Below are 12,580 nucleotides of genomic sequence, written 5' to 3'. Positions count from 1 at the left end.
CCCATCCTTGCTGCAGCAGGACGCAGGGAGTGGGTTTTCTCTTCTCTTTGCCAGGCAGTTAACCCTGAGAGGCACTGGGAGGAGCAGGGGTGCCCAGCTTCTCCCATCCCTCCCACTGCCAGCACTGTCCCAGGGAGCAGCATTGAGACCTGGAAGATTTGGTGCACCCAGGAGCACCTTTGACAGGGGCACACGTGTGCAGGGCTGGAGCCACAGGACAGCCATGGCCAGTGGTGGGGAGGAAAGGGGCAGGCGTGTTCGGCAGTGTGGTCCCTCCCGTTTGCAGGCTGTTCCTTTCCCCCCCAAAAATCCTGAAACAAGCACTGTTCCCGCGGAGCAGCTCGGCCAGCTGCAGAAGTGCTTAAGGGGTGGTGTGGCAAGGGGGGTGCAGGGAAGGGGAGCAGGAGAGATCAGTGTCGCTTCTAGTGGGAAATGGACTCGAACCCCTGTTGTTGGTATTTAAGGAGACAAATGGACGTGGAGCCTGGATTTTTAGAAGACTCCTAGGACTGTCATTTAATTTGAAAATTGAGTAATGTCAGCGTTTTCCAGCAGCCACGGCCTCCTCGCAGCACACATGACCCAGCCCGTGGTGTGGAGGCTTGCTGGCGGGCACACCCCCATGCTGCCAGCCCCATCGGCCTCGGCAGGAGCTCAGCACATGGCTGGGACCCTGGCAGGGCTCTTGGTGAGAGCCAGTTCACTGCCCGTGCATGGATGACAGTGTGGTTGTGCCAGCAGTGCCGAGGACTGCAGAGCCCCTGCTGGGTCACGGGCTCCGACCACAGCCCTCGAGGATGGAGCAAAAGCTCCCCATCTCTCCTTCCACCCCTTGCCCACGAGCACCTGCTGGCCCTAAGAAGCCATCTCTTGCTGAGCAGGGCACGGCCACCGCTGGCCACTTCGGTGTCTGCAGGGTGGCCTCGGCCAGGGTGCTGGGAGTGAGGAGCTGGGGAGCTGCAGGCAGTGAGCGTGCCCAGCCTGTGCTTGTGTCCCAGTGGAGGGCTGCACCAGTGACTGCCCAAGCCCAGCTAGATGGGCAACTGAGCGATCATGGACCAGAAGGCAAACTGGGGCAAAGAGAGGGGAAAGCACCTCTTTCGTCCATCCCATCCTCCAAACTACTTACTCTCAGCTCCTCTGAGGATGCACTGATGATGATGGAGCACGTGTCCTTCTTCCTCCCGGAGTGGGCTAGCTGCTCGCACAGACGATGGCAAAGTGGTGGTGGCAGTTTCAGAGGGAGCTGCACAAACTGATGTGGCTTTTCCTCCTGGGTCCAGCTGATCTCCATGCACTCACTGCTCCGATGGCTGTATTTCAGCAGGAGTGCAAAGCATAGCTGGTTTGGATGTCTTCTGTTGGTGATTCTTGGTCAGGTTTTGGGGTCAAGGTCATCTCTTCTCACTCACTGTTGTAGGGCACAGTGCAATGGAGCTGAGCACTGGTTGTGTACTTGGAGCCTTTCTATGCAGTTATACCAATTCTGAATTATCAGCATGGACCATCTAAAGGGCCCACAACAGGGGGAAACGCGTCCATTGTACCTCCATCACTGTCCCTCGGGGCAGCGGGGAACCCACCCTTGTTTGTGCGGACTGGGCTCACCATTGTGGCTTTCCAGCCCCTGGGCAAGAAGCTGGGCTATCCAAGTGTATTGCTGGTGCTGTGACCTCCCCTTTGGTGTTCATGTTGCCCTCAAAGGGCAGAGCAGATGAAAAAGAGCACACCTGAGACACCCCAGGAGCCCAGTGCTGTTGCCCTGAGACTCCATGCTCCCACAGCAGGAGATAGCCTTGTCAGGCATCGTTTGGGCTCTGCTGCTGGCTTTGAAATCACAACTGTGCCTTGGCGAGGAGCCCTTAACTCCGTTGGGTGAACATGGTCTGTGTGGCCATGCAGGTTCAGCCTGTAGGGAAGCAAACCTCTGTAAGTGGAGACCAGAGACGTGCCTGGAGGAGATCGGTCCTGGGCTTGAGCAGGGCTGGGAGAAACATGCGCCTGAGGAGGAGGGACAGAGGGATCGAGGCAGAGGCCGGAGAAGTCTGGGACTCATTTCTTAGGGAAGCGTTTGGCCATACCCCTTGAATCCCGCTCAGGAGAGCAGACATCTGGGCTCTTCCCATTGCCTTGTATCTCCGGGCTGATTCTTCTGATGTCCTCTGCCCATCTGGGCCCGGCAGGAGGAGAGTGAAGCTCTGCAGGATGCTATGGGGACAGGGCGAGAGATGTCCCCGAGGCCAGGGGCTCACTTTGGTCCCCACATAGCACCCAACGGCAGAGCTGCTGCAGGACAATGATCTTCCCTGCACATCCGCGGCGCCCCTGAAGGCGTGGGGAGCCGGTGCCAGGGATTTCTTTTTCCATTGCCAAAGCCGAAAAGGAGCCAGGGCGAATGGGGACAGCGTTTGTATTGTTGAGGTGAATGTTTCTGTTTTGGTCTGGGGTGTGGGGTTTTTTTTTTGTTTGGTTTTGCTTTGGTTTAATATCTGCTAATTGGCCCTTGTCCTCCTCCTCCTCACGCACTTGAGCATCCTGCTGCAGCTCTAGCCCACATCCGACTCGAGTTACCAGGAGAAGAATAGCTGCATTGTAACCGCCCCGGTCCTGCTATAATGGGGAGCTTTGTAGCCGAGGTGTGGAAGCGGAGCCCGTTCCCCGGGACGGGACTCTCACTGCAGCACGAAGGCTTTTATTTCCCCTGCTGCCAGGTTTTACAGTGTCCTCTGCTGCTCCCTTGGATCCCATAAATAACAGAAACCAGGATGCTGCCCACCCTGGGTCCCTTCCAGCACCCTGACCTTTCCGGCGAACCACTGATGTGCCTTCCCTGGATGAAGTGCTGGTGATCCCACTCCCGGGGGACAGGCAGCCGGAGGCAGGGAGGGTGTGAGCAGCACAAGATGAGATCACCTGCCAACAGCAGTAGGGAAACTTCATCCTCCTTTGCTGTGAACCTGGAGCAGACTTTCAGACGCGAACTGCATGATCCTGGAAAGAGTCTCTGGCCTGGGAAATCCTTAGTTTTCCTCCTCCTCTTGCCCTCCACCCCCTCCTCGCAGAGATGTCTAGACTAAGGAGCAGCATTTATCTCCTGTGAAAAGCACTGAGCTTTACTGTAAGGGCATGGAAAGCTTTTTCTCCAGCCACCCTATCATCATGGTAGCACCCCGTTCAGGCTGCGAAATCCTTGCTCGAGCCTGCATCCCTTAGTCTTCTTCCCCTCGACGACCAGTCAGTGTTGCTATTGCTGTCTGCAGACTGCTTGGAGCATGGCGGCGTCTGGGAGCTCTGGTCAGCGGCCGGGTTGTGTCGGCTTCTGCCTGGGTCAGCATCGCTGGGCAGTTGGATTTGCTGTTAGGTGGGACAGGGCTGCACCTCCTCGGGTGGCACCTGCCTGCGCTCGGGGGAAGGAGGTGGTGGTGTGCAGGCACCGTCTCCATGCTGCAAACAGGAAGGGACTGAATGTCTCCATTGGCTGCCGTGTCCCTGGACATGGGGCTGAGCCTGTCCGCTGGCATGACCCGGCCTGCTTCTGCTCTTCTTCCCTTCCTTCTACATTTAGAAGAAGAAAAACAAACAAACAAAGACCAGGGAAACTAGTGCAGAACCCAAAATGTACTAAATTGCCAGCTTTTAGGTCCTCTCTGATAACTCCAGCATATCTCTGTCCAGCCCACATGCTCACTTGTGGTTATTTTTTTGTTGCCCTGTATCTCCTTTTTAATTTTTCCAGAAATTGAGCTGTGTGTACCAACCACAAAGAAACCTAGACTCAGAGAAATAATTGAGCCAGATTTTCATATCCCTGTCAGCCACAAAGACCAGATGTTCACAGATGAGCACCCAACACATGCCCTTTCCAGTACTCCATCTGGAAACACCAGCCTCTGTGGTGTGTGCTGAGTCCTGCAAATGCTGATCTGAAAGGTTCCCTGATGTCCTCTAACTTACCTCTCCAGGGATGTCAACAGAAAACCCATGGTCAGAAATAACTTAATGCTTCTCCTTCCATCAGCCAGGTCTAACAGAGGACACAGGAAATGTTCTTCTATATTCTGTTGCAGAGCGTCTAAGCTATAAAACGGGGCCAAATGGCCTCCCCCTGAGCACAAATAACAACAGGAGAAAGATCCATATGCGATCGAGTGTAGGATAAATGTGCTTAGCTGATCATTCGTTTCCCTAATATTTTTTTTATGAATAGGCTTAACTTATGGTAAGATGGGACTTTATGGTCCTGTAAGTCTTGCTCGTGTCAAAACAAATGAACTAGCCATCCTGTGGGGGAAACTATCAATCCAATATATGTGTGTGTATGGGTGTGGGAAGTCAGACCTATTATACCTTTAAGAGCAAATTAGATGCTGTTCCTATGATTCATAATGCTATATATCTAATGGCATGACTCGTCATCTAGAAAATAAACGTTTCGAGCCAGTTTCTCATCTCATAAATTTCCCCTCTGGCACTGAAGGACGTAAACTAAATGGGCTGACTCACAGGGAAACAATACAATTTGGATACTTTTAAATGAAAGATAAAATTGCCTGAGGGCACAGAGGGGCGTTGAGATCCCAGGGAGTGGTTGGCAAACGCAGGCTGGTGTGTTGGGGGCTGCTCTGCCATCTGCAGCAGACAGGGCTGCTCCTGGGAAGCCCTTCATACTTCCAGAACCTGTTGAGTTTTCCCAACTTGGTAGCTTGGTGTGGCCACCATGGCAGTGTCCGAAGAGGAGATGATTGCTTTGGAGGTGGCCGTCTTGTTGTACGTGCTGCCTCCTGACAGGAAGGAGAGTTTGCTGCGTGTTTCCATGCATGGCAGCAGGGAAGGACAGGAGATGTGGAGGTGCCCACTCCAAGGCAGAAGGGGAAGGTTGTCCTTGGCCACCACAGACTAGGGAGGTCCCTGTGTGTTCGCATCTGCAGCTCTCCCAAAGGCCGCAGCTGCCCATGGGATGGGTCTCAGCACCTTCATTGCGTCCTTTGTCCGTTGCTCTTGGTCTTCCTGTGCCGTTGGTCTCCTGGTTTAGGTGGCAGCTGCCATTCCCCTGGGTTTGTGTGAGCGGTCCTGTGCCTCCCGAGCCGTACTGTCAGGAGGAGGAAGGGAAGGAGAGGTTTTCATGTGGTTGCTACCTATGGAGGAGCACAGACCTGCAGCGTGGATTTGGGGCTGGGCTGGTTAAATTGATGGCTTTTGCAAGGGAAGGCGGCTTGGACCACTGATCTCTGCCAGGGCCTGAGAGCAGCCCCTGCCACTGCAGCCAGAGCCTGGGCCAGGCTGGGGGAGGTGAGGGGAGGGTTGTGTGCGACCTACAGCAAAAGCTGTACCTGGCCTTAGGGATGGGAGGACCACAGAGTCCTTGAAGCTCCTCTGAGACCCTCCGTTTGTGCTGGAGTTTCTGTGGAGCAAGTGCATGTCTCCAGGGAGAGCATAGAGCCTCCTAAAGCAAGGGTGAACATCCTCATGCAAAGAGCTTCATCCTTTCTCTCTGCACAATCTCACCCATTTCCCCCCTGTCAGTTGGCTCTCGCCACTTCCCCACCCTTCAGCTCACGCTTCCGGGCACCAGTGGGAAAATCCTGGAAACCACTGGCTAGAAATCCCACTGGAAATTGAGGGAAGGTGAGTCCTGCCTTCCCAGCCACCCCTGCCCATCCCTGACATCAGGCGGCTGCTGGAAATGGGCCGGAGGCAGCAGCCAGCTCCAGGGACAAGCCGTGCTCCCGGTAAGCCGGTCAGCGCGCGTAGGTGCTGCGCCTTAATGAGCGCAATGGAAGGACGCATCGATTAGCTAACCTCGTTTGTGTGAGGGCTGACACAAGGCAGATGACGGCTGAGTACCTGCAGGATCTAATTAAAACGAGCACGAGGCCGGGCAGGCAGAGCTGAGGGGATTGCTCATCCAGCCTTGCACTTACCATCGGAAAAAAGAAAATAGAAGGAAGGAATTGATTTGGCTAAAGGGCATGGATGAGGCGGGGGGAGATTTCTTCCTTGGGTTGGGGATGTTCAGGAAGGAGCTGAGGGGCTGGGCAGAGTGGTGGGGGTTGGAGCTGGGGACAGGGTGGTGGCGGAGCAGTGCCATCAGTGTGATGGTGCAGCTCTTCCAGGGATCGCCCAACATCCGTCTGCACCCACAGTGCGTGTCTGTGCACACATGTACCCACAGCCTACGGATTTATGCTGCTTCCCAGGGAGAGCACACATCCATCTACGTGCATCACTTTGTGTCCCTATCCTGCACAGACCCGCTGCTCCCCACAGCCATGTGTCTGCACCCATTTAGCCCCGTGTCAGATAAACTCCTGTCTTCCCTGCTCTCCAATGACTTTGCGATGCCTTTCCCAGCCCAGCACTTCAATTACATTCTAAAGAACAAAATAAAATTACGTCACATTTTCTCTTTCACGTTTTTTCCTTCTTTTTTTTTTTCCTTTCTTTTTTTTTTTTCCAACCTTCTGAAACAGTCCCATTTCATAAATGCCTGGAAGCAGAAAATGTTTCAGCCATGAGAGCCTCGAGACGCCTTGTTAAAAGGTGCTCGGGGTGTTCGGGGAGAGCAACAAAACCCCGGACAATGGGAGCCCTGACGTCAGGCTCTATTTATACCTCCTCTTTTCAGAAACCACCCCAGGACGGCGCTTTTCCTAGAGTTTTCTGCTAAATGCCGCAGCCGCTGGAGCCGTCCCTGTCCTCCTCAAAGGGCACGTTTTTATCTCGAAGGCGTAACCTGGTGGCGCGGGCGGTATCGCCGGGGCCAGGCGTCCGCAGGCGGCTTTTCAATGGGCGGAATAGTGCCGCGGCGAGCCGGGCGCGTGGAGGCTGGCAGCGAGGCTGCTCTACATGGATGAAGACCCGTGAAGGTGTTTCATCCCCTAAATGTGCCTTTTAAAAGGTCAAAAGCATTACAAAGAGGTTTGTTTTAGTGGATGAGGTTTTGGTGGTAGGATTATTCTGGCAGGGCGTTGGTGGCTTCCCAGAGAGTCTGGGTAACCGTTGGCCTTGTGTGTGTGCAGGGAGAGACGCCGTCTTCAAGCTGGAGGTTTAATTAGGCACGACAGGCAAAGGTAGTAGGAGAAATCACCGTGAATCCATCAGCTCTGAACTACAGCAGGGTACAGAGTGAGAAATGCCCTGTCCTGCAGCGTGGGGACCAACACGGAGCACCCTGAGCTGCGAGATGAGCACAGGGAGGACGTCGCAGGGTTAGACCTGGAGAGCTTCAGGCATTCGGTCAAAGTGTTCCAGCCTCTGATCCCAGCAGATGGACAGCTGTTATTCTGGGGATCCACTGGCATTATTAGGAGCGGTCAGGAGGGCTCCTGGTCAAGCTGAGGACAGCCTGTGAAAGGAAGGCTGCCTGGCTGGGGAACACCCTGCAAGTATTTTACAGGGCTTTATTTTTTTCTTCCAGACACTGCTGTTTTGCTTGGGAGTATTCCTTGTGCAAGTGAATAAAGCAGTAGTTTGCTTGCAAGAGGGCGGCTCATATGAATAACAAACCTATGAGAAGGTTGAAAGTGGTCTGTGTTGTTGGGGATGTAGGAATTTATTCTTAGTGGGGACAGAAACCGCTATGGGACGGGCACCTGGAGGAGTTTCATGGCAACAGTGTAAAGATACCTTACGTACGATGTCCAGTGTCACAAATGGGCTTATTTGTGCTTCTTCAGGCAGCTCTGTCCTCCGTCACAGGAGATCCCCTCTGTACGAGGCATCGTGCAGACCCTTGCCATTCCCACAGCAAAAGCAGCACCGGGGGATGAACCAGCCTTACTTGTTACATGGGAGCTAATGCACAGGGAAGTGAAGGATCTTTCCCAGGGCTATGCAGAGAGTCAGTAGCAGAGCTAGAGAAGACCCCTCATCCCTTTCCCAATCCCAGTTTCTGTGCACATGCACCTCTGGCGCTCAGCACTGGACACGCGGCCGAGCCGCTGGCTGGATCTCACCGAGTCTTTAGCACACGTGTTCACGCTTTTTGTTCTCACGTCAGGCTTTCAAGGGAGCCCTGATGAGCTCATACTGGTGCTCGGGGAAAGGCGATGTTATCGAAGACTGGTGCAGGTGTGACCTCAACGCCTTCGATGAGAACGGACTCCCAAACTGCAGCCCTCTCCCTCCGCCTGTGTACGTATCGGTGCGAGCCCCCCCCGCGGGTCACAGCCCCCCACACCAGCCCCTTTCCCGCGGGCTGAGCCTTTGAGCCCCAGCCCAGCCCTCCTCACTGTGTGACTGATGCCTTTAGGATATCCTGGCTCTGGCTGTGGCCCTGGAAGGTTTCCTTATAGATTTTCATCACCTGATTAGCAGGGCTTGTAAAATGGGATTTCAAACGCTGAAAGAAATGGAATTACAGTGCAATTCATTGTGGCTTGTCAAGCAAGAGCAAATCAGGAGCAAACTGATGGGAAATTAGCTGAGAAAGCAGGAAGACTGGCTCCAGCGATCCAAAAGGAGCAAAAACACCTTCTTAGTGAGCCAGTGTCCTCAGAGGAGATTCATTTCCCACTCTGAGTTCCACAAACATGCTCATATGTTTGGAGACAGACTCTCTGTAGCCCCGTGCTTTGTGTTGCCATTTACCCCAGTGCAAAGAGCAGTGGACACCTTTGTGCCAGCACAGCAGGAGCACAAAGCTGCTCTGCCTTCACCTCATCCCGCCTGCTCCGGGCAGGAGCTCATGCATAGCTGCCCTGCTTTGGCTTTTGCTCACACCCATCAGGGTGTTGCTCATTTGCAGCTGGGTAAATTTGCAGCCACACCTACCCCTTCTCTCTCCCTCACCTTTGCTTGCTGGCAACGCAGACCAGACCCTCCCCTCCTGCAGACTCTGCTATGTTGAGTTGCACAAAGGTCAAGCTGGATCATCCCCTTCTCTTTTGCTCCTGGGCAGCTGGCTCTCCGTTTCCCCCAGGGTTGCTGAAGGTCAGTAGTTCTCCCAAGAGATGAAGGTTCCTTTAGACAGGATGTTTGGGGTTGCATGGTTGCAGTTGCGTGACCTTGGCTCTAACGGGAGCAGGGGGAGGAAAGGCCACGCATTGCACAGGCTGCACCCAACTGACCTTCAACTGGAAGTTCTTCAGTGCTCAACTACCCGTTCTCCCCTTGAGCTCCCTGTGCTGGGGAGTCTATGTGAGCGTGAGCCCTGCCAGGGGTTGTGCTGCTTGTAGAGATGGGTTCCTCCCCAGGCAGGGAGCTGACGTCTTCTTTGGTTTCTGTCCTGTCTCCTGCCCAGCCTGCGGCTCTCCCCCAGCGTGGAGCCCTCCAGCACAGTGGTCTCTCTGGAGTGGCTGGACGTGCAGCCTGCCATTGGGACGAAGGTGTCTGACTACGTCCTGCATCACAAGAAGGTGGATGAGTACACGGACACGGATCTCTACACAGGTAGGTGTGGGTGCTGAGGGCAAGCTCCTCTTGGTGCAGAGGCTGCGTGGTGATGCATCTTGCATCTCACCTGGCTGGGAGATGCTACTTTTGTGGAGAATGATGCCTAGAGCTGAGGTGTTACATAATTTATCAAAACCACTTCATTCAAGAGAGGTTTCTGAAGGCTTCTGCAGATGTGGGTATTTATGGGGAAGGGGCAATATGAAAACACAGCATGGTGGAAGGAAACGATTTGCCCTCCTACCAAAAGGGTAGGAGAGCTGTGAGTTGGAGTTTCTGACTGAAGCGACTGGTCTGATCAGTCTGAAATGCTGCAGGATGGTAGGTGTGGGAGAAAGGTCAGCCCTCAAAAACTCAAGAGCTTTACTGGTCCATTCCAGTGAATATTGCAGTGCATGCCAGCCTTTGAAAGGACTCTCTAAGTTGCCTTGCAAACCTGTCAAAGTAACTTGAAGCCTGCAATATTTAGAGGGATCACTTAAGCAGCACAAAACATCTCCAGGGGAACCTGAAACTTCCTTGAGTTGGAGTTTGGTGCTCAACTCAGGCTTGGACTGAGCGCTCTGTGCCTTGCAAAGGCTGTGTCAGCAATTCAAGCCATACTCCAGGAGCTGCTGGGCAAGGTGGAGGGATGTGAAGGATGGGGTTTGATTTGGGTGAATCAAAGATGTATTTCAGAAGAAAGCACTTGGGTCTTTGAGTGATGCTGCTGCTGCATGGAAAACCAGGCAGAACCTCCTACTGCTTTTTGCTTCAAGATTTTGGATGTAGTTTGTTAAAAAGCTCAGGTGACATGGCAGGGACAGCTGATGTTGTTGACCAAAGCAGAGATTTACCTTTGTGCAAAGGGTCACTTCCCCCAGACACTGGCAGTACCGAATTTCAGCCTCTGCCAGCTACAGGAACATAAGAAGAGTGTTCCCACTCATTATTGGAGCAAGGCTCTGCAACGGCTGCTTTGGGTGATTAAAAACCTCATTTGCTGTAAGGTGGAGCCTGGTCAGCTTTTGAGAGGCGCGTGTCCAGGCTGCCTGCGAGGACAAGGAACGGGCTGGAGGAGGAGACAGGGCCGGTGTTGGAGGGGGGAACCTCGCTGCGATCCTGCAGGCTTGCAGAGGCTTCCCTGGCATCCTGGCAAGTGTTGTCTGTGTTTCTCTGTTGGGAAGGTGAGCTCAGGAAGATCATTTGGAGCCAGATCGGGAGTTACATACAGTCCTTAGGTCTTGGTCAGAAGCTTTCTCAGCTTGTGGTGGTGGCATTTTTCTTCTCTTCGCTAATTTTGTAAGACCCTCTGAGCCAAACCCTCTGCCACAGAGCGAACTGCGCCAGCTCACAGCCGCGGGGAAGATTTTCACCCTCTCTGTTCATCTCAGGCCCATCTATTTGTCTTCTGCAGCCTCTCTTGACACCATATCCAAAATTTTTTGTTCTGCAAGAGCTGGACTTTTCCTTCTGGGAGAGAGCCAGAGCCCCACGTTCTGGGGGGCACTGGCTGTTTGTGGAGACCCCCATGAGAAGGAGCTCTGCTTCCTGGCTCATACACCAGTCCTGTCCCGCAGAAACTTTCTCCTGCACCTTGCCAGCATCCACTTCAAGCTACACGATGTGGCTATGGCCCCTGCGTTATGTCTCTAGCTTCGCAGCGTGGAAGAAGGCTTGTTCTTTATCTTGGAGGGGCACCCTCCAGTAACGGAGAAAGAAAACAAGCCACCAAAGGAGGGGTTTTGTTTTGGATGGGGATTCCAGATTGCTCACACATCGGTCAGGTGAGGCCAGACTGGGGAAACGTGGGGTTTCTCCTTTGAAGTGGCTGGATCTTTGCCTGGCAGCCAGAGTAGGAAATACAGATTATTATTATTATTTTCCTTTTATGACTGCCATGTGTTTGACAGGTGATTGAATTCGTTGTGGGGAGCTGCCTTCCCGTCTCCCTGCTCTGGGAGGCTGTTTGGGACAGAATGACCCCATTAACAATTAAAGGGAAAAGCCAATCCTAAATCTCTCCTTTGTTTCTGTGTTGTTTATAACCAAACAACATTCCTGCCTTCGTTCTTTTCTTACCCTACAGGCCCCTAATGCCAGATAACTTGATTCTTGCAAACACCTTGTGTAGGTTTGCAGAGACGCTGACTGCTACAGCTCTCAAAGGCTTCTCTTGGTGCCATGCTTCACCTGGCCAAAAATCCTGCCATGGGTATCCCCTCACGACCATCACTCACCCAACACGCTGCATCACATCTCCATCACATCTGAGCAGCATCCACAAAATCAATGTCAACCCCAGAAGGGGGAAGCTTAGGGAAGGGGGTGTGAGATAGGATATTTGGGTTATTTGTGGTGGATATCGCCAGATCTTCCTTCTCCCTCGGTCTCCTGGCTGCTGGCAGGTAGGAGCAGGTTGCTCCCGTTGCTGGGAGGTGCACCATGGATATTTGTAGAGCGTGGCAGTGCTGGGATGGATGGATCCCACAAGGTTTGAGGGCTCGAGGCTGCTGCCATTCATCCCTTGGATCTCTTCAGTTTAAATGTATGGGTTGTTTGTCCTTGTACAGGGTGTTTGTTTGATTTATTGCAGTTGTAGCCATTTCTTATTCAAATTTCTGGCGTTGGCTGGGGCTAGAGCTGTGCCAACCTGCTCTTCAACTCCATGGCAAGGTAGATGGTACCTGGCCCCTGCCTACCATGCCTTCTGCCTTCCTCCTGCCCCCAAAAGCCTCCAGTCTCTCACCCTTGCAAAACTGCTTGGCCTCCATCATGCTTTGCAACTGGAATATCTAGCCTTTCTCTTGAGCCAGAAAGTATTTGCTCCTCTTCTTCTTGGATCAGGGTAAGGAGGGAGTTTTGAGACTGGTATAATGTGCATCCCCTCGGCAATGCTGCAGGATGGGGCAGGAGCTGGGAGCTTGTGTGAGTCGGCTGCCCCCGGCTGTATGTGCTTTTTAAAGAGGTTTATTGCTGGTGCTTAGAAAAACACAGCCCTTGGACCATCCGAGGCTAATAAGAGGTGAACTTGTGCGCGAAACAAACCACACTTTCAACACCAGCGCGCAGGGAGCGAGCGGCTCTGCGCTCGGGAGCCAGCGGAGAAGATGGAGAGCAATTACATCCCAAACTGTTTATTAAAACTTGTGGAAATTACTCATAACTCCATGTGTGCAACAACTTTGTAGTTGAGTGATGCTCTTTG

The 12,580-nt window shown here is 53.3% G+C and overlaps 1 protein-coding gene across 2 annotated transcripts in view; it reads left to right on the top strand.

Annotated features, from left to right (window-relative positions):
* The window catches only part of ASTN2 (astrotactin 2), a 370,596-nt gene that overhangs the window by 265,783 nt on the left and 92,233 nt on the right, over positions 1-12,580 (top strand). For both annotated transcript variants that reach the window (XM_086625404.1, XM_086625403.1), the window contains 2 exons: positions 8,000-8,133; positions 9,242-9,390. In XM_086625404.1, coding sequence (XP_086481530.1) covers positions 8,000-8,133; positions 9,242-9,390 — 283 coding nt within the window. The remainder of the gene's footprint in view (positions 1-7,999; positions 8,134-9,241; positions 9,391-12,580) is intronic.

Source organism: Tauraco erythrolophus, chromosome 22 (genome assembly GCF_009769465.1).
Source record: "Tauraco erythrolophus isolate bTauEry1 chromosome 22, bTauEry1.pri, whole genome shotgun sequence".
Taxonomy (NCBI): Eukaryota; Metazoa; Chordata; class Aves; order Musophagiformes; family Musophagidae; genus Tauraco; species Tauraco erythrolophus.
The sequence above is the reverse complement of the archived record's forward strand: the minus strand, read 5'-3'. Positions and strand labels throughout refer to the sequence as shown.